Source organism: Balaenoptera borealis (genome assembly GCF_965194805.1).
Source record: "Balaenoptera borealis genome assembly, chromosome: 21".
NCBI classification, from domain to species: Eukaryota; Metazoa; Chordata; class Mammalia; order Artiodactyla; family Balaenopteridae; genus Balaenoptera; species Balaenoptera borealis.
The window spans coordinates 13603846-13626970 of NC_138880.1; the positions used below are offsets into that span (position 1 = coordinate 13603846).

The 23125-nt window shown below is 36.2% G+C and overlaps 1 protein-coding gene across 3 annotated transcripts in view; it reads left to right on the top strand.

Annotated features, from left to right (window-relative positions):
• GTF2E2 (general transcription factor IIE subunit 2) overlaps positions 1–23125 on the top strand; it is a 62562-nt gene that overhangs the window by 36817 nt on the left and 2620 nt on the right. Inside the window, exons 6-7 of one of the 3 annotated variants that reach the window (XM_082375071.1) lie at positions 1237–1330; positions 10328–10476. In XM_082375071.1, coding sequence (XP_082231197.1) covers positions 1237–1330; positions 10328–10461 — 228 coding nt within the window. In that variant the 3' untranslated portion in view covers positions 10462–10476. Of the gene's footprint in view, positions 1–1236; positions 1331–4977; positions 4998–10327; positions 10477–23125 lie in introns of those variants that run through there. The other 2 variants (XM_082375073.1, XM_082375072.1) reach the window with 2 other exon arrangements.

The following is a 23125-nucleotide window of genomic DNA, read 5'->3' on the forward strand; positions in this document are numbered from 1 at the left end:
GAATTGTTCTTGTTTTTTCGATGTAGGCATTTATACCTGTGAACTTTCTCTTAGAATTGCCTTTTTTTTTTTTTAACCTCTCATAAGTTTTGGTATGTTGTATTTCCATTTTCATTTTTTTCAAGGTATGTTTAAATTTCTTCTTTGACCCAGTGATTAGAAGCATATTGCTTAATTTCTGCATATTGCTTAATCTCTGCATATTTATGAATTTTCCATCTTCTTATAATTGATTTTTAGTTTTACATACCATTGTGGTCAGAAAAGGTGCTTGATGTGATTTGTTAAGACTCGTTTTGTGGCTTAACATATTAACTATCCCGGAGAATATCAAGTGTGTACTTGAGAATAATGTGTATTCTATTGCTTTTGGATGGAATGTTCTTTATATTATCTGTTAAGTCCATGTAGTTCACACATGGATGCCTAAGGCTGAGATTATTGTCATCTAAAGGCTCATAGATTGAGACTTTATTTCTGTGATGAATTTCACCATCATCATTATAGTCCAGATTACTGCTATCAGGCTTTTTGCATTCTTGTTCTCATTTATTAATAATAATGAAATATCTTATATCAATTTTCTTGTCATTGCTAGAGTAGTAGAAAATGAAAAATTTTTAATTGTCAACTGTGCTCAGTGAAAGCTAAAAGATAGTAAAGACTACTCAAGTCTTTTATATTTTCTTTAAAGATGATGCAGTATTTTGGGCAGTGCAGTAAGAAAACTGAAGGATGCTATTTATCTCATAGTTGCACACACATTTTTAGGTGATTTAATCATTCTTCCATTTTCTTACTGTTCTAGCTTTTCAAAGCATAATTGGAAATGATAGATGGATAATGATGAGTAACAAAATATTTCAAGGTAAAGGAAAAGTAAGAACAATGAGGTTCCACAGTTTTTCTCATAGATTAATGAAAGGGTCCAGTAGACCCAAATTGTAATTGCAACATAGATTGAATTTTGTTCTATTTAAAACAATTTTTTTTTCTTTATGTACTTTGGATGATCTCTAAGAATAAAAGTCTCAAAATATCAATTCTTAAAAATAGAACTGCTCAAGAAAGAAACTCAAGAATTAAAATTTGGTCTAGTGGACCCTAGTGGTGTACTGAGGGTTAAAGGAAGTGGGAGTCCTTTGTTGTTTTAAAAAAAAAAAAAAAAAAAATTTTTTTTTTTTCCTTGGGTGATGTAATTTGGAGTTAACTGAAAATTTTTTCTTTATCTTTAAGGCTTTAGGGGACCAGATACTATTTGTAAACCGTCCTGATAAGAAGAAGATTCTTTTCTTCAATGATAAGAGCTGTCAGTTTTCTGTGGATGAAGGTGAGCCTTTCTGTATAGATAACTTTCTTTAATTTGCAGACATGTTACAAATTTAGGATGACAGAATTTATAATATTTATAATACAATTATAACTTAAATTTTATAATACTGCTTTTTTAGCATTATCATCTCAACGCTAATAACTCCTATGTCTAATGTATTGTTTCTCACAATGCAGTTTGAAATGTGTAATTTGAAAGATTTTAGGTACAGTCATAGTATAGCAGTTCATGATTTCTTATGCTCATAGCTCAGCTGTACCAAACAGGAGTTTATTTCTTTATTTCTGTTGTTTTACAAATATTACTTCATATCTTGATATGAAAGCTTGTTTCAGGATGAGAAAAAGAATAAACTTTTTGTGGAGACTGATATTCTCTTAAATGACTTAGAATTTTTTGATTATCAAATTGGATAAGAAAGGAGATTAATTTTTTCTTTCTGGCAATTTTAGAGTTGTATGCTAAGCTATATGTTGTCTTGTACTAAATGTGTGATACTTATATTTTGGATTTTAGTTTAAATTATTTCATCAATATTTTCAAGTAAAATAGTAATTAAACAAGGGTTTAGTCATGAGAAATTTCTTTTCTATACAAGTAGATATTCTCATGTAAGCAAATATGTTTTACTCTAAATTTGTATTAATTTTGAAGTTTTATCAAAAGGCAAGAAAAGGATTGAACGTCATTTTAATTATAAAATTTCAAAAGTGATACAAACTCCCAGCAAAATATTCTAAAAATATAGAGGGACATATAGTACGATAGCAGTATAGACTGCAAACAGTGAAACTATTGCTGTGCCAACCTGGTAGTCATATTGACTTTTTTTTTATGACATTAAATGAAAGAGTTTCTGTTGAATGAGTAATTTTGTATAAGAAGTGCATTTACAAATCTTGTCCCTATAGAGCCCAAACCTGTCTTGATTATGACTTGTAATTTGTACAGTAACCCTAAGGTTTTCTCTTATGTGTTATCTGGCTGTAGATAATCAGGCTTGTGGTGCTGTAGTTTCGTCAACCTAAGGTTACTTAGATGACCATGATTTTTTGTAGGAAATAGAATATTGTATTTTTGTGAAAATCCTCATCAAGAATACCTTGTATTGATATATAGTTGGTTCTCGATAAATGTTTGTTAATTAAATGAAATTTGCAAAGTATTCCGGCTCTTCTATAGTGCCATTTCTAATAAATAAGGTAAGCTTCCTGTATGTAAACAAGATAGTAGTCAGCTCCTTCTGTACATTGTAATGATAGGTGCTCATTTAAGAAAGATTTGGCTGAGCAATTTTTGTATTGCCTGAGTCTCTTTTACTTGGAATTTTGGTGTTATGTAAACTTTTATAATTGTCAAATTGATTTCTTTTAAAAACCGTATTTATGGACTTGACCTTTAAGTCCTTCTGGGTTTAAACAAAGAAACAACCGATTCCTTTATTCTTAAGCATAGTTAATCCATTTGAAGAAAATTTTCACAGTATTAAAAAAAACTTATCACAAGTATCACATGTTCAAATAGTTAAGGAAGATCTTACAATAAACAGCAGATGTGCTTTTCCTTTCTCCAGTTCCAGTCCCTTTTTTTTTCTGGCAAGTAACTTAACTGGTTTTATTTTAGATTCTTCTGGTGGTTTTTCCCATCTGGCTAAATAATTTGCTTATACTGTTATTTCTTTATTTTTTTAACTTGAAACATCGTCTAATGACTTATTCTTTATCATCTCTCTGATTCCAACACCTATCTCTCTTTTCTACTTCCCAATATAGTACATCACTATTTTTAGTTTCTCTTTCATTTATCTTGGCACTTTCAACAATGTAAACCTTCTCAGTGGGAATTTTTAGTATTAAGTCTGCTCTCTAGATGGCAGCATAGTGTAGCATATCTATTCTGGAAGTAGATGTTTAAATTGAGGCAAGTGTTTGATAGGAGAGAGATTGCAGTAGCTCTGTAAGAGTAGCATGAAACTGTAGGATTTCTTGATGGCATTTCATTGGAGAAATTTTAGGAGTACACTTGGATTTAGCAGTAACCCTCACAGTAGTCCTTACACTAAGCCATTGTGATTTTTGTGTGCCTTGTGTGTGCTTTCTGTGGATACTGTTGTTTTAACTTTGGTCAGTGTTTTCCTGTTTGTGTATTTTTTACCTACAGTTCTGTTCCTTAGTATTACCTGTTTTCATTTGCCATGTTATATGGCCTTTTGCAAGGCTTAAATTCTTCCCATCTCCTCATTACTTGGCTGTAAAGACAAAATGAGGACTTTCACTTTTTGCCCCTCAGATTATAAAAGTAATCATATATGCTTTTTAGTAAAATCCCACACATCTAGAAATAAGTGCTGTAAATAGTGTTTATTTCTCTAGTTTACTTTCTCTATACTATAGGTATCCAGTGATGCTGTGTGGCTATTTATTTATTTTTAGGATATTATTTATTTTTATTATTTATTTATTTATTTTGGTTGTGCCAGGTCTTAGTTGCGGCACACGGGATGTTTGTTGTGGCATGTGGACTTCTTAGTTGCAGCATGCGGGATCTTTAGTTGCGGCATGCATGGGGAATCTAGTTCCCTGATCAGGGATCAAACCTGGGCACGCTGCATTGGGACCGCAGAGTCTTACCCACTGGACCACAGGGGAAGTCCCCCTGTGTGGCTATTTAGTATTCTGTTTTATAGGTGTGTCTGATGCATGGATTTTTAGACACTTAACATTGCTGCAGCAAATATCCTTACAGACCTGATATGGTGGATATATGTATATGTATTTTTTATGTTAATGAAACGCCATATAAATCAGGAAAATATTGGGAAGGTAAACAATAAATTACTTTTGCATCTTTTAAAGATCTTTACTGCTATTGGTGAAATACATTACTAGATTTCTTAATATTGAACCATCCTTTTAGTCCTAGAATAACCCTTCTTTGGCGCCTGTATTTCTGTGTTCCTTTTACTAATGTATTTAAGGATTTTTGCTTTTTTCTTTTTTTGTGTGCTTTCTCAGGGTTTAGTATGGGTATATGCTGGATTCATAAAAAGAGAAGTGCAGATTTATATTTTTAAAATTTATTTCAATATTTGTAATTGTTCAAGCACATTTATACATACTCAGATATAAGTGGAATATAAATGAAATACTGTTTACATTTTTATATAGAATTACCATTGAATGTGATAGCTACAAGTGAACTAATGAAGGTGTGATTCATTGGCAACTTACACACCATAATTGGTGTTTTCCTTAAGTGATAAAGAATGCTTGGTAAAGTTCTAAAAAATACAAGGTGTAGCTTTTCTGTGATTACAAAGGTTAATCATACTGTATTCATATACATTATACACTGTATATTCTTAGAAAATCAAGTGTGTATTAAACCAGTATAAGAAATACTTTGTTTACATACGTAAAACAGAATTGGGTTCTAGGCTCAGTTTATTATAAACTGGTATTTATCATTAATCTGTATACTTTCTAATAAAGATAGTTGGGAGGATGCAGGGTTTTTCAGCCTTGGCAGTATTGATGTTTGGAGCCGGGTAATGTTTTTGGTGTCAGGGTTGTCACAGTGCCTTTTGGGATGATTAGCAGCATCCCTCCCTGCTCTAGATGCCAGTAGCTTACCTTTCCCCACAGTGTGACACCCCAAAATGTATCCAGACAGTACCAGAAGTTCCCTGGGGAGCAGAATTACCCAGGTTGAGAGTTATATTAAAGGTACAATTTATGTTTATAAAACAGAAATATTACGATATGTTGTCTTCAAGCTTTTTTTTGTGCGTTCCTTCATTCAGCACATTCAGTGATATGAGGGATAGCAAAGTGAATGAGATTTCTGTCCTTGAGCCCAGGCGGAGGGTGGAATGACATGGGTACACATATGGTACAACATGTCATACAGCATGTCACTGTGGTGTTCATACAGTGCTGTAGAGACCCTGGGGGTCACAGCCACCCACAGGAACCTCAGGGGTAAGATGCCGTTCTTTTAGTTGAAAGTGTCGGTATTGCGTAAATCACTTATTTTAAAAACGGAGGTTTTTTGTTAATGATTTAAATTATGTGTTTCCAGAGAAGACCTATTGAAAACAGATGCATATCTTTTTTTATATATATAAATTTATTTATTTATTTATGGCTGTGTTGGGTCTTTGCTGTTACACATGGGCTTTCTCTAGTTGTGGCGAGCGGGGGCTACTCTTCATTGTGGTGTGCGGGCTTCTCACTGCGGTGGCTTCTCGTTGCAGAGCACGGGCTCTAGGTGCGCGGGCTTCAGTAGTTGTGGCACGCAGGCTCAGTAGTTGTGGCTCACGGACTTAGTTGCTCCGTGGCATGTGGGATCTTCCTGGACCAGGGCTTGAACCCGTGTCCCCTGCATTGGCAGGCGGATTCTTAACCACTGCGCCACCAGGAAAGCCCACAGATGCATATCTTAACATTTGTCTTTCTCACTGTCCACCTGTCTGTCTTTTTTTGTATTTTATTTCTCAAAATAATTACGCTGATCAAGTTATTTGTTTTAGCTCACTAGGTGGCAGTCTTAGCTATAGAGAGGAAATGTTGAGTGGGCAAGCTTTCAGTCACACTGAAGATTCACCCTTCATTGTATCTGTGATAGAAGCAAATGTCCAAAAATGAGATATAGCATAAGTAAGGAGAAAGTCTATTGTGTAGTAATTAAAAAGAATTAAATAGATAAGTGAACCCAGAGTAGTTGGACCTAGGTATGTGTTTTATTTCACAGAGGTATTTATTTTCTTAAATCAGAATCTTATTCATTAGAGGCAATATAAATGCAGTGGTCAAGAGGATGGTCTGAGTAGTCGATCTGTAGGTTTAAATCTTGGCTCTGCTCCTTACTAGCTTAGGCAAGATACTGCCTAGTAATACTTAACCCCTCTCTGTCTGAGATTCCTCATCTATAAAATAGGAAAAGTGGTATCTGTACTTCAGTGGTCCTTATGGGGATTAAATGAGTTAATATAAATAAAAATGCTTAGAGCTTGGAATGGAACCTGGCACATAGTAAGAATAATAGTATCAGCAGGTTAGCTATTATTAGTAACATTAAAAATATAAAATAGTACCAAAATATTAGGTGTTTTAATCTTACTCATCTGGTTACTTTATTCAGCTGTCTGGTTATTAACTCAGTGGATCTGTGGTTTTGCAGTTGGTTAGACAGGTAGCAGAGAAGCAGAGTCAGTTCAGTCGGAGTGCTGATGTGTGGCAGTGACATACTGTTAGGTGGTGTGCCTGTACGAAGTCCGATGACAATCTGACTGACCCCCCATTGCCGGTAACTTGTTCTTTTCTGCCTGGAAGCTTCAGCAATTTCAGCTTTATCCTTAGAATCTAGGACTCCTCCCAGTAGCTACTCCCCTGGGGCCCTGATGCTGTTTTAGGTCATTTTTTAATAGCTATGTGGTATTCCAGATAGGGACATACTTTTTTTTTTTTTTTCTTGTATAAACCACTCGATTTGTGGTATTTTATTTTATTTATTTTTTTCACACACACACACTGTATTTTATTTTTACAAGAGATAAATAGACTGACACCAAGCATTGTACATGGATGACCACAACAAAAGCAACAATGATTGCAATTACCAAACATGGAACACACTCATACTAAGGGACATACTTTTTTTTTTTTTTTTTTTTTTAAGGGACATACTTTAAACCACTTTTTCTTATGCTCCACAAAGAGAAACTTAGTGTTTGTTTTATTTTTTTTGCTATATGCTATTATAAATAATGCTCAGTCCTTGCACATAAATATATGTACACTTGCTTGATTATCTCCTTATTGTAGTTTTCTTAAAGTATAATTGGCGGGTCAAAAGATAAGGCATGTTTGAAAAAAATTTCAACAGCCTGCCTAATGCCCATCCTAAAGTTTGCACCAATTTTTGGGACCAATTTATATGCGAAGGTATCCATTTCTTTACTCTCACTAGATGTTTTTAGTTAACTTTGCCGGCCTCACAGAAAATACAGATTATCTTGATTTTAATTTGTATTTTCTTGCCGTGATTTTTATAAAATTTACACCAGTTTATTTCTCTTTGTACCTCTGTCAGTAAATCTGAGCATTTTCTGTCCCTACAAACATTAACAAGTAATTAAATTTGGGATCTTGTGAGATCCTGTTTCTAAAATTAGGCCCTGCCTTCCAGTGTTCATCTTAAGTATTTATACAGCTGTAATACATTTACACAGTAGATGTATTATTTAAATACTGCAACAGCATTGAGCTAAGGAAAGCCATGGATTAAAGTAGAAATGTTTCATTGAAACAAAGACATTGAAGAATTTTTATTCAGGTATTTTCCTCTGAATACAGCTCAAGTGATGTTTCTTTTAGCAAAAGGAAGTAGTTAAATTTTGTTTTAATGTCCTTTCAATTCCACTGTACTATGAAAATGTATAGTGTTGTATGTTCTTTTTGGTGGTACAGTAACACAGACTGGCTTTCCAGACCATTCCTGTCATATTGCCTCTGTCATTGTGTCATAAGCGGCCTGAGGTATATAAGCTCTGTACACATCAGGTACAAAGTGAAAGTAGTTTCAGTCTTCAAGGAACTGAAATTTTGCAATGCTGGTAACACAGAGGTTTGGTAAAGAGTGAACTGAGTGAAGTTTAACACTGAGTGAAAGGTGTTTTTATTACATGTATCTTTTTCTCCTTACCTTTTTGTTATACAGAGAGAAGTACACAGTATAGTTGTTATACAGTTATATCACGTATTACTTATTCTAAATAGTGAATACAATTTTTACAAGTTGATAGTTAGAATTTAACGTCATATTTAAAATGTCAGAACTATTGTGTGTGACATAATTCCTTCAGCAGCTATGTAAATCTGACCTGTAAATTCCCTGATATGGTGTACATTTTAAAATAATTTTGTGTGCCTTTTTGGAATTAGATGTTTTTGTTGCTGACGCGGAAGTTTGGCCTGAAGCTATTTTCTCTCATATATGCCTGATGTGAGCAGAGCTAGCCATGTTAGTCACATTGTTCTCAAAGCTTGGCTAAGAGGTAGATAGTTGGGGGCTTGTAGCTTTCACTTAGCGAAAACTGGGGAGAGCGCTGTTCCCGCTCTTGCAGCGACAGCAAACCCTGGGCAGCTGCAGAGTTGCCGTTTTCTTGACGCCATCAGAGAGCTGAGGTTGCAGAGCAACCACCTAACCTGGAATCGAAGGAAAGGCAGGCGCCTCCAAGAAGAGGTGGGGTGCAAACACGTGTCTGCCTGGCACAGGGAACATGAACACTTCTCAGAAGAATTCAGCGAAGATGTTTAATGACCTGCTAAACGCTTCGTGTGGACTAGCAAGCGAGCGTAGAACCCCTGGGGGCCGCAGACACATGGGAGTTCGCACCCACTCACAGGCTCTTCTCCGCAGACTGCCCTCGCTGCTTACAAAGCAGAGGCCAGGGTGGGGATACTGGCATTATGGGGCAGGTGTGGAGGAGGGGAGCAGTAGACGCTTCAGAAGAGACATGAAGCCCTGTCTGGCTTCTCCTTCCTCCCTGTCTCCCATGAGACAGAAGCCTTCAACTCCTGTGAGGAGAAAAGAAAGAAACACCCTCTACCTGGGGAAGGGAGGAATACATGCTGGGCCCAGAACTTTGGCAGAGGGGGCGGGTCAGGAACACTGAGAAGGCTACCCCCAGACACCTCGGAACATAGGGCTTGTCTAAATGAAGCTGAGGCTTAATCGGAATATCAGAGAACTCCCACCCACCCCCATACAGGCTGACAGATTAGGAGTAACAGGTAGCAGTGGAATTCCGTGAGAGTCGCAAGAGCATGGAGGCTGACAGACCATCCAAGGTGCAGCATAGGGAAGACCTAAAAGAGCAGGTTGAGCAGACACTGAGGAAAAACCCTCTGGCAAAGCAGTCTCTACCCTAAACACAAGGTATGGCTGGAGGCATTTGGAGCCTGTGGTGCATTGTGGGTAACCATAGCAGCAACAGATTCCAAACCAAGTTCACATTCTGACAATAGAATGCCTCTACCTCCACACGCTGAAGGCCTAGCAGAAGGAAAGGCGTGCCCATTTCCCAGCACAAAAACTATTTACCTCAGTCTCAGCTGTCCTACAGAGGATATCCTGCTTTCAAAAAAATTATGAGGCATAAAAAGAAGCAAGGAAAAGCAAAGCACTTTTGAGACAAGGGAATTTACAGAACCAAATTCTTAGGACACAGATACTGGAACTGTCAGACATGGAATTTAAAATAACACTGGTTGATATGTTAAGGCCTCCAGTAGAAAAGGCAGACAGCATGCATGATCAGGTAGGATATTTCATCAGAGAGATAGACATGATAAGAAAATCAAATGAAAATTCTAGAAATGAAAAGCACAGTAACAGAGACAAAAAATGCCTTTAGTAAGCTCATTAGTCAACTTGGCATAGCCAAGGAAAGAATCTGTAAACTGCAAGATAGGCCAGTACAAATTAAACTGAAATGCAGAGAGACAAATGTGAAGAAATACAGTAGAGCCTCCATTAGCTGTGAGATAACATCAAATGGTCTGAATTTATAATTAAAATCTCAGAAGGAGAAGAGAAAGAGAATGGGAGAGAAGAAATAATGGCTAAGTATTTTGTAAAATTAATGATAGACACCAAATCAGAGGTCCAGGAAGCTCAGAGAACATGAGGCAAGATAATCCCCCCAAAGAAACAAATGACAGAAAAAACACCTAAGCATATCATTTTCAAACTGCCAAAAACTGAAGGTGAAGAGAAAATATTGAAGTAGTCAGAGGAAAAAGCTCATTACAGAGGAAAAAAGAATTATAGCAGACTTGTCATTTGACCCTGTGCAAACCAAAACACAGTGCAGTGACATCTTTAAAGCACTAAAAGGGAAGAAGTTTTCAACACAGAATTCTGTACCCAGCAAAAGTAATCTTTAAAAAACGAAGGATAAATACTCTCTCAGAGGAATATTCTCTTCAGTATCACAGAAACTGAGAGAATTCACTGTCATCAGACCTGCATTACCAGAAATCCCTGAAGGAAGTTCTTCAAGCAGAGGGGATGTGATACTAGACAGAAACTTGGATCTATACAAGGAAGTAAGTGTGCTGTAAATGGAATAAATGAAAGTAAATATAAAATTCATGTTTGTCTAATTAAAATTCTTAATTAAAAATTTTAATCACTCTGAAAGATAGCTGACTATGAAGCAGAAATATTAGACATGAATTTGTGTTTAGAGCATATGTAAAAGTAAAATTTATGACAGTAGCTCAAAGGTCAGGAGGGAATATACTATTATAACATCTTTACATATGATCTGGTATAATTTACTTGAAGTTAGGCTCTGGTTAGCTAAAGATGTGTATTGTAAACCCTAGGACAACCACTGAAACCATTAAAAAAAAAAAGTATAGTTAACAGTACTATATTGTATAGTTGAAAGCTGCTAAGAGAGTAGGTTCACAAGAAAAAGGATTATCACTATGTGAGGCGATTTATGTTAACTGAACTTACTGTGGTAATCTTTTCACAATATATACATGTATCATATCATTATGTTATACATCTAAAATTAATATGGTGTTATATATCAATTACATATAGCTCCATAAAGAAAACTATAAGTAATAAGACAATAATAGAAAATGGAATCATAAAAATATATTTAGTTAATCCAGATGAGCACAGGAACAGAAGGAAAAAGGGAGTAGATGAAACAAATAGAAACAGTGAGCAAGATGATAGATTTTATTCCAACCACATTAAGTGATAATTATGTTAAATGTAAATCATCTAAACATACTAAGACAGATTTTCATCTGTCTAAACATACAAAATCATATAACATACTTTTCACTGTAAAATCATCTAAACATACTAATTGAGATAGATGTAAATTGCCTAAACATAAGACAGATTTTCAGATTGGATGCAAATGCAAGACCCTAGTATACGCTGTCTATGAGAAACTTTATAAAAACGTGGGTTAAAAGTAAAAGAATATAAAATGATGTATCATGCAAACACTAATCAAAAGAAAGCTAGAGTATTAGTATCAGGCAAAGTAGTCTTCAGAACAGAGAAAATTACCGAGGATAAAGAGGAACATTACATAATGATAAAGGGTTCACTTCTCCAAGGATATATAATAGTCCTAAATATATGTATATTTAACAACAGAGCTTTAAAATACATGAGTTAAAAGTAGATACAGGACTTCCCTGGTAGTCCAGTGGGTGAGACTCCGCACTCCCAATGCAGGGGACCCAGGTTTGATCCCTGGTGGGGGAACTAGGTCCCGCATGCATGCTGCAACTAAAGATCCCATGTGCTGCAGCTAAGACCTGGTGCAGCCAAAATAAGTAAATAAATATATTAAAAATACAGCTATAACTGAAAGGAGAAATAGACAAACCCACAATTAAGATTGAATTTCACAGCACTGCTCTCTCAATAATTGATTGAACAAATAGATGGAAAATTAATAAGGATATGAAAGTCTTAAACAATACTATCAACCAACTTGACCTCATTGATATTTATAAAACAAGACTACCCAAAAACAGAATACATATGTTTTCCATTGTACATGGGATATTCACCAAGACAGATGGTATTCTAGGCCACAAAACCTTAATGAATTTAAAAGAATTGAAAGCATATAAAAGATGTGCTTGGATCATAATGGAATTAGGCTAGAAATCAGAGATATATTTGGAAATACTCCAAAGTATTTGGAAATAACACTTTTAAATAACTCGTGGTTCAAGGAGGAAATCACAAGGGAAGTAAAAAAGTATGTTGAATTAAATGAAAGTGAAAGCACAAGATACCAAAATTCATGGGATGCAGCTACAGCAGTGCTTAAAGGGAAATAGAGCATTAAATGGTTACATTAAAAAAGGACATTACATTATGGATATACAACATTTTATTCATCCATTCATCAGTTGATGGGCATTTGACTTGTTTCTACTTTTTGGCTATTGTGAATAATGGTACTATGAACATTCATGTACAAGTTTTTGTGTGGAAATAATTTTTCATTTCTCTTAAGTACATACCTAGGAGTGGAATTGCTGGATCATATGGTAATTCCAATGGCTAACTTTTGAGCAATTGCCATACTGTTTTGCAAAGTGGCTACATCATTTTACATTCCCACCAGCAGTGCATGAGGGTTCCAGTTTCTCCACATCATTGCTAACACTGATTTTAGCTGTCGTACTGGGTGTGAAATGGTATCTTATCGTAGTTTTGATTTACATTTCCTTAATGATGAGCATCTTTTTGCTTAATGGCCATTTGTATATTGTCTTTTTTTATTTTTAAAATTTTTATTTATTAAAAAATTTTTATTTTTATATTGGAGTATAGTTGATTTACACTGTTGTGTTAGTTTCAGGTGTACAGCAAAGTGATTCAGTTATACATGTATATTATCTTTTGAGAAATGTCTGATTAAATTCTTTACCTATTAAAAAAATTTTTTTATTATAGAATTTTTTTTCTGTGCTATACAACATATCCTTGTTGCTTATCTATTTTATATACAGTAGTTTTTGTATCTCTTAATCCCATCCCCCCAGCTTGCCCCTCTCCTCTTACCTCCCCCCACTGGTAACCACTAGTTTGTTCTCTATATCTGTGGGTCTGTTTCTGTTTTCTTATATTCACTCGTTTTATTTTTTTAGATTTCACATATAAGTGATATCATACAGTATTTGTCTTTCTCTTTGTCTTACTTCATTTAGCACAATACCCTCCAGGTCCATCCATGTGGTTGCAAATGGCATTATTTCATTCTTTTTGTGGCTGAGTAGTATTCCATTGTATATATGTACCACATCTTCTTTATTCATCTGCTGATGGACACTTAGGTTGCTTCCATATCTTGGCTATTGTAAATAGTGCTGCTGTGACTATCGGGGTGCACATATCTTTTTGAATTAGTGTTTCATTTTCTTTGGATATATACCCAGGAGTGGAATTGTTGGGTCACATGGTAGTTATATTTTTAGTTATTTGAGGAACCTTCATACTGTTTTCCATAGTGGCTGCGCCAAGTTACATTCTCGCCAACAGCGTACAAGGGTTCCCTTTTCTCCACATCCTTAACAACATTTGTTATTTGTCATCTTTTGATGACAGCCATTCTGACAGGTGTGAGGTTATATCTTATTGTATTTTTTATTTGTATTTTCCTGACGATTAGAGATGTTGAGCATCTTTTCATGTGCCTGTTGGCCACCTGTATGTCTTCTTTGGAAAAATGTCTATTCAAGCTTCTGCTCATTTTTTAATCAGGTTGTTTATTTTTTTGATATTGAGTTGATAGAGTTGTATGAACGATTTGTATATTTTGGATATCAACCCCTTATCTGTCATATTATTTGCAAGTATTTTTTCCCACTTGGTATGTTGTCTTTTCGTTTTGTCAGTGGTTTCCTTGGCTGTGCAAAATCTTTTAAGTTTAATTAGGTCTCATTTGTTTATTTTTTATTTATTTCTTTAATATCTTTTTTGGAGTATAATTGCTTTACATTGTTGTGTTAGTTGCTGCTGTATAACAAAGTGAATCAGGAGGGCAGACAGCAGAAGCAAGAAGAACTACAATCCTGCATCCTGTGGAACAAAAACCACATTCACAGAAAGATAGACAAGATGAAAAGGCAGAGGGCTATGTACCAGCTGAAGGAACAAGATGAACCCCCAGAAAAACAACTAAATGAAGTGGAGATAGGAAACCTTCCAGAAAAAGAATTCAGAATAATGATAGTGAAGATGATCCAGGACCTTGGAAAAAGAATGGAGGCAAAGATCAAAAAGTTGCAAGAAATGTTTAACAAAGACCTAGAAGAATTAAAGAACAAACAAAGATGAACAGTACAATAACTGAAATGAAAAATACATGAGAAGGAATCAATAGCAGAAGAACGGATAAGTGACCTGGAAGGCAGAATGGTGGAATTCACTGACATGGAACAGGATAAAGAAAAAAGAATGAAAAGAAATGAAGACAGCCTGAGAGACCTTTGGGACAACACTAAACGCAACAGCATTCGCATTATAGGGGTCCCAGAAGGAGAAGAGAGAGAGAAAGGACCCGAGAAAATATTTGAAGAGATTATAGTCGAACACTTCCCTAACATGGGAAAGGAAATAGCCACCCAAGTCCAGGATGCGCAGAGAGGCCCAGGCAGGAGAAACCCAAGGAGAAACACACCGAGACACATAGTAATCAAATTGACAAAAATTAAAGACAAAAATTATTGAAAGCAATAAGGGAAAAATGACAAATAGTGTACAAGGGAACTCCCATAAGGTTAACAGCTGAGTTCTCAGCAGAAACTCTACAAGCCAGAAGGGAGTGGCATGATATATTTAAAGTGATGAAAGGGAAGAACATACAACCAAGATTACTCTACCCGGCAAGGATCTCATTCAGATTCAACGAAATCAAAAGCTTTACAGACAAGCAAAAACTAAGAGAATTCAGCACCACCAGACCAGCTCTACAGCAAATGCTAAAGGAACTTCTCTAAGTGAGAAACACAAGAGAAGAAAAGGACCTACAAAAACAAACCCGTAACAACTAAGAAAATGGTAATAGGAACATACCATATCGATGATTACCTTAAACGTGAATGGATTAAATGCTCCAACCAAAAGACACAGGCTCACTGAATGGATACAAAAGCAAGACCCATATATAAGAGACCCACTTCAGACCTAGGGACACATACACACTGAAAGTGAGGGAATGGAAAAAGATATTCCATGCAAACGGAAATCAAAAGAAAGCTGGAGTAGCAATACTCATATCAGATAAAATAGACTTTAAAATAAAGAATGTTACAAGAGACAAGGAAGGACACTACACAATGATCAAGGGATCAATCCAAGAAGAAGATATAACAATTATAAATATATATGCACCCAACATAGGAGCCCCTCAATACATAAGGCAACTGCTAACAGCTATAAAAGAGGAAATTGACAGTAACACAGTAATAGTGGGGGACTTTAACACCTCACTTACACCAATGTACAGATCATCCAAACAGAAAAGTAATAAGGAAACACAAGCTTTAAATGACACAATAGACCAGATAGATTTAATTGATATTTGTAGGACATTCCATCCAAAAACAGCAGATTACACTTTCTCCTCAAGTTCTCATGGAACATTCTCCAGGATAGATCACATCTTGGGTCACAAATCAAGCCTCAGTAAATTTAAGAAAAGTTGAAATCATATCAAGCATCTTTTCTGACTACAACACTATGAGATTAGAAATGAATTACAGGGGAAAAAACGTAAAAAACACAATCACGTGGCGGCTAAACAATACGTTAATAAATAACCAAGAGATCACTGAAGAAATCAAAGAGAAAATCAAAAAATACCTAGAGACAAATGACAGTGAAAACATGACAATCCAAAACCTATGGGATGCAGCAAAAGCAGTTCTAAGAGGAAAGTTTATAGCTATACAAGCCTACCTCAAGAAACAAGAAAAATCTCAAACATTCTAACCTTACACCTAAAGGAACTAGAGAAAGAAGAACAAACAAAACCCAAAGTTAGCAGAAGGAAAGAAATCATAAAGATCAGAGCAGACATAAATGAAATAGAAACAAAGAAAACAATAGCAAAGATCAATAAAACTAAAACCTGGTTCTTTGAGAAGATAAACAAAATTGATGAACGATTAGCCAGACTCATCAAGAAAAAGAGGGAGAGGACTCAAATCAATAGAATTAGAAATGAAAAAGGAGAAGTTACAACAGACATACAGAAATACAAAGCATCCTAAGAGACTACTACAAGCAACTGTATGCCAATAAAATGGACAACCTGGAAGAAATGGACAAATTCTTAGAAAGGTATAACCTTCCAAGACTGAACCAGGAAGAAACAGAAAATATGAACAGACGAATCACAAGTAATGAAATTGACACTGTGATTAAAAATCTTCCAACAAACGAAAGTCCATGACCAGATGGCTTCACAGGTGAATTCTATCAAACATCTAGAGAAGAGCTAACACCCATCCTTCTCAAACTCTTCCAAAAAATTGCATAGGAAGGAACACTCCCAAACTCATTCTATGAGGCCACCATCACCCTGATACCAAAACCAGACAAAGATACTACAAAAAAAAATTACAGATCAATATCACTGATGAACATAGATGCAAAAATCCTCAACAGAACACTAGCAAACAGAATCCAACAACACATTAAAAGGATCATACACTATGATCAAGTGGGATTTATCCCACAGATGCAAGTATTCTTCAGTATATGCAAATCAATCAATGTGATACATCATATTAACAAATTGAAGAATAAAACCATATGATCATCTCAATAGATGCAGAAAAAGCTTTTGACAAAATTCAACACCGATTTATGATAAAAACTCTCCAGAAAGTGGGCATAGAGGGAACCTACCTCAACATAATAAAGGCCACATATGACAAACCCACAGCAAACATCATTCTCAGTGGTGAAAAACTGAAAGCATTTCCTCTAAGACCAGGAACAAGACAAGGATGTCCACTCTCGCCACTGTTATTCAACATAGTTGTGGAAGTCCTAGCCATAGCAATCAGAGAAGAAAAAGAAATAAAAGGAATCCAAATTGGAAAAGAAGAAATAAAACTGTCACTCTTTGCAGATGACACGATACTATACATAGAGAATCCTAAACATGCCACCAGAAAACTACTAGAGCTAATCAATGAATCTGGTAAAGTAGCAGGATACAAAATTAATGCACAGAAATCTCTTGCATTCCTAAACACTAATGATGAAAACTCTGAAAGAGAAATTAAGGAAACACTCCCATTTACCATTGCAACAAAAAGAATAAAATACCTAGGAATAAACCTACCTAAGGAGACAAAAAGACTTGTATGCAGAAAACTATAAGACACTGATGAAAGAAATTAAAGATGATACCAACAGATGGAGAGATATACCATGTTTTTGGATTGGAAGAATCAATATTGTGAAAATGACTGTACTACCCAAAGCAATCCACAGATTCAATGCAATCCCTATCAAATTACCAGTGGCATTTTTTTTTTTTTACAGAACTAGAACAAAAAATCTTAAAATTTGTATGGAGACACAAAAGACCCTGAATAGCCAAAGCAGTCTTGAGGGAAAAAAACAGAGCTGGAAGAATCAGACTCCCTGACTTCAGACTGTACTACAAAGCTACAGTAATCAAGACAATATGGTACTGGCACAAAAAATGGAGATATAGATCAATGGAACAGGATAGAAAGCCCAGAGATAAGCACCTGTGGTCAACCAGTCTATGACAAAGGAGGCAAGGATATAGGAGAAAAGACAGTCTCTTCAATAAGTGGTGCTGGGAAACCTGGACAGCAGGTAAAAGAATGAAATTAGAAGACTCCCTAACACCATGCACAAAAATAAAGTCAAAATGGATTAGAGACCTAAATGTAAGACTGGACACTATAAAACTCTTAGAGAAAAACATAGGAAGAACACTCTTTGACATAAATCATAGCAAGATCTTTTTTGATCCACCTCCTAGAGTAATGGAAATAAAAACCAAAATAAACAAATGGGACCTAATGAAACTTAAAAGCTTTTGCAAAGCAAAGGAAACTACAAACAAGATGAAAAGATAACCCTCAGAATGGGAGAAAATATTTGCAAATGAATGAACGGACAAAGGATTAATGTCCAAAATATAAACAGCTCATGCAGCTCAATATTAAAAAAACAAACAACCCAATTGAGAAATGGGCAGAAGACCTAAATAGACATTTCTCCAAAGAAGACATACAGATGGCCAAGAAGCACATGAAAAGCTGCTCAACATCACTAATTATTAGAGAAATGCAAATCAAAACTGCAATGAGGTATCACCTCACACTAGTTAGAACAGACATCATCAGAAAATCTACAAACAACAAATGCTGGAGAGGGTGTGGCGAAAAGGGAACCCTCCTGCACTCTTGGTAGGAATGTAAATTGATACAGCCACTATGGAGAACAGTATGGAGGTTCCTTAAAAAACTAAAAATAGAACTACCGTACGACCCAGCAATCCCACTACTGGGCATATACCCAGAGAAAACCATAATTCAAAAAGACACATGCACCCCAATGTTCATTGCAGCACTATTTACAATAGCCAGGTCATGGAATCAACCTAAATGCCCATTGACAGACGAATGGATAAAGAAGATGTGGTACATATCTACAATGGAATATTACTCAGCCATAAAAAGGAATGAAATTGGGTCATTTGTAGAGACGTGGATGGATTTAGAGACTGTCATACAGAGTGAAGTAAGTCAGAAAGGGAACAACAAATATTGTATATTAACTCATATATGTGGAACCTTGAAAAATGGTACAGATGAACTGGTTTGCAGGGCAGAAATAGAGACACAGATGTAGAGAACAAACGTGTGGACACCAAGGGGGGGAAGTGGTGGTGGGGGGGTTGGTGGTGGGATGAATTGGGAGATTGCGCTTGACATGTATACACTAATATGTATAAAATGGGTAACTAATAAGAACCTGCTGTATAAAGAAATAAATAAAATTCAAAAATTCGAAAAATAAAAGTGAATCAGCTGTATGTATACATATATCCCCATATCCCCTCCCTCTTGCATCTCCCTCCCACCCTCCCTATCCCACCCGTCTAGGTGGTCACAAAGCACCAAGTTGATCTCCCTGTGCTATGCGGCTGCTTCCCACTAGCGATCTGTTTTTCATTTGGTAGTGTATATATGTCAGTGCTACTCTTTCACTTCGTCTCAGCTTACCCTTCCCCCTCCCCGTGTCCTCAAGTCCATTCTCTACGTCTGCGTCTTTATTTCTGTCTTGTCCCTAGGTTCTTCAGAACCATTTTTTTTTTTTAAGATTCCATATATATGTATTAGCATATGCTATTCGTTTTTCTCTTTCTTACTTACTTCACTCTGTATGACAGACTCTAGGTCCATCCACCTCACTACAGATAACTCAAATTTCGTTTCTTTTTATGGCTGGGTAATATTCCATTGTATATATGTGCCACATCTTCTTTATCCATTCATCTGTCGATGGACACTTAGGTTGCTTCCATGTCCTGGCTATTGTAAATAGAGCTGCAGTGAACATTGTGGTACATGACTTTTTTTGAATTATGGTTTTCTCAGGTATATGCCCAGTAGTGGGATTGCTGGGGCATATGGCACTTCTATTTTTAGTTTTTTAAGGAACCTCCATACTGTTCTCCATAGTGGCTGTATCAATTTACATTCCCACCAACAGTGCAAGAGGGTTCCCTTTTCACCACACCCTCTCCAGCATTTATTGTCTGTAGATTTTTTGATGATGGTCATTCTGACTGGTGTGAGGTGATACCTCATTGTAGTTTTGATTTGCATTTCTCTAATGATTAGTGATGTTGAGCATTCTTTCATGTATTTGTTGGCAATCTGTATATCTTCTTTGGAGAAATGTCTGTTTAGGTGTTCTGCCCATTTTTGGATTGGGGTGTTCGTTTTTTTGGTATTGAGCTGTATGAGCAGCTTGTAAATTTTGGAGATTAATCCTTTGTCAGTTGCTTCATTTGCAAATATTTTCTCCCATTTTGAGGGTTGTCTTTTCATCTTGTTTATGGTTTCCTTTGCCGTGCAAAAGCTGTTAAGTTTCATTAGGTCTCATTTATTTTTGTTTTTATTTCCGTTTCTCTAGGAAGTGGGTCAAAAAAGAATCTTGCTGTGATTTATGACATAGAGTGTTCTGCCTATGTCTTCCTCTAAGAGTTTTATAGTGTTTGGCCTTAGATTTAGGTCTTTAATCCATTTTGAGTTTATTTTTGTGTGTGGTGTTAGGGAGTGTTCTAATTTCATTCTTTTACAGGTAGCTGTCCAGTTTTCCCAGCACCACTTATTGAAGAGGCTGTCTTTTCTCCATTGTATATTCTTCCCTCCTTTATCAAAAATAAGGTGACCATATGTGCGTGGGTTTATCTCTGGGCTTTCTGTCCTGTTCCATTGATCTATATTTCTGTTTTTTGTGCCAGTACCATCTTGTCTTGATTACTGTCACTTTGTAGTATAGTCTGAAGTCTGGAAGCCTGATTCCTGCAGCTCCATTTTTCTTTCTCAAGATTGCTTTGGCCATTCGGGGTCTTTTGTGTTTCCTTACAAATTGTGAAATTTTTTGTTTTAGTGCTGTGAAAAATGCCATTGGTAGTTTGATAGGGATTGCATTGAATCTGTTTATTGCTTTCGGTAGTATAGTCATTTTCACAGTGTTGATTCTTCCAATCCAAGAACATGGTATATCTCTCCATCTGTTAGTATCATCTTTAATTTCTTTCATCAGTGTCTTATAGTTTTCTGCATACAGGTCCTTTTTGTCTCTTTAGGTAGGTTTATTCCTAGGTATTTAATTTTTTTTGTTGCAGTGGTAAATGGGAGTGTTTCCTTAATTTCTCTTTCAGATTTTTCATCATTAGTGTATAGGAATGCAAGAGATTTCTGTGCATTAATTTTGTATCCTGCTACTTTACCAGATTCATTGATTAGCTCTAGTAGTTTTCTGGTGGCATGTTTAGGATTCTCTATGTATAGTATCATGTCATCTGCAAACAGTGACCACTTTACTTCTTCTTTTCCGATTTGGATTCCTTTTATTTCTTTTTCTTCTCTGACTGCTGTGGCTAAAACTTCCAATACTATGTTGAATAATAGTTGTGATATTGGACAAACCTTGTCTTGTTCCTGATCTTAGAGGAAGGAGACTAGGATGCCTAGATCTTGGTTTCTAAATACCATTCTCCAGTAAAAGGAGTCAGGACTCCTTGGCAAAGAGTTGATTCCAAGTTTGGGGAAACGCAAGATGAGCTTGGAACATGTTTTGGTACCAGAAAGTAAGAGAATGCTCAAAAAACCCCCAAACAACAAAAAAGGGAAGCAAGTCAGAAAGAGCCAGGGACAATTTGAAGCGACTCAATGACCAAAGCCAGGATATTTGAACAAGAAAATAAATAATGATAGTAATGAGTTATAATCCATGAAATAAAATAAATATCCATGAATCCATACTAAGTTAACAATTGAATAAATAGATTGGATCGAGAATTCAATCCATTTATTCAGTAGTCTTCCTTATAGTAGAATTCTAATCCATACGTATGAAAGGAATCATGGAAGTAACATGCCATTAGGCAAACCCACAAGTATCAGTTGTTGTAGGCACGAGCCATCAATGGATGCTGAAATTAGTGAGCTAACGTGTGCTGAGAAACAGGGTGTTTAGGCATAGTCTCAGATCTCCCCACAGGGTGCTTATTAATTACAAAGGGAAAAATAACAGCTTCATGGTGGAGAAATCTGACAGACACCACCTTAACCAGTGATCATTCTAACAGCCCCAGTAATAGGACATGTGAACAACATGGACCCTTGATGTTAGGTCCTGAGAAGGGCACAATGTCTTCTCTGTGATGTTCTTGCCCAAAATGTATAACCTCAATTTAATCACAAGGAAATAGCAGACAACCGCACATTGAGGGCCGTTGTATAAAATAACTACAGAAACTCCTCAGAAGTGTCATGGTCCTGAGAGATGAGGAGACACTGGGCACACTTAGAGCCTGGAGCAAGGAGACACGGCAGCTAAACACAGTGGGATCCCGGGTGGGGTGCCGGACCAGGTCGACCAGGACGGGGACGCAAGTGCTAAAACTGGTGACATGTGAATAAGGTCTGTAGATTAGTTAATAGGCTTGTATTACTAGTTTAGATAATTTTACTAAGATCATATACAATGTTAACATTAGGGAAAGCTGGGCAAAGCCTGTACCGGAGTTCTGTGTTCTAATGTTGCAACTCTTCTGTCAATGTAAAATTATTTTAAAATAAAAAAGTTTAAAAAATGTAAAAAGAAAAGAGATACTCTGTGATGCCCAGAGAATAACATTTCATACGTTCAGTGATCAAATTGTTGAGGATGTGCTAAATTCAGTGCCTACCATAGTAGGAAACTTATGAAATAGAATATCCGCTCCCGAGGAGCTTGTAGCCCTTCAAGGGGCTGAGAAAGTCATGCAAACAATTGATTGTCATCTGTTAACTGGTTTCTGTAATCTATGCAAATGAAAGTTCAGGGAGCATATAGGAAAAAGAGCTCCTAATGTATTGAAAGAAATTAAAATTTTTTTTTATTTAGAGATGTTTTGGATTGAAATAACTTTGTGCCCAGGTTGAATTCTTTGTAGTAGATTGTCACTTTTGCATTTGGTCACCGTCAGCAAAAAGCTTTTCAGTCTGTGGCAGAAAACAGATTTCCTAAGTATCACTGGAGCCCCAGCTGTTAGAGCGTCATTTGCTTCATGTAATACGTATTGAAATAGGAAAGAGGAGAACAGTCTGGTCCAGCACAGTATCACATGCCTACTTTGTTTACAGCTTGTGAATGGACCACTCTCCATTCTCACTTTTTACCTGAAAGTAAGGCAGGGGGCGGTGCCGGCGCCACCTGGATTAGGCCTCTGGGATGCCTTGCCGGGGAGGAGGGTGGGGATGGGGGTAGGTGGTGTCGTGTGTGAGGTCTCTGGTGAGCAGGAGGCCCAGCCCCAGCCTCAGGGCACCCAGCGAACTCTCCTTTTTCACCATCCAGAGTACAAATGTCTTATGATTTGCCATCATAAGACATTTTTTGTGTGTTGGAAAGTAGATGTTAATAATGAAGTGAAACCTGGTTATTTGAGCCTGTCTT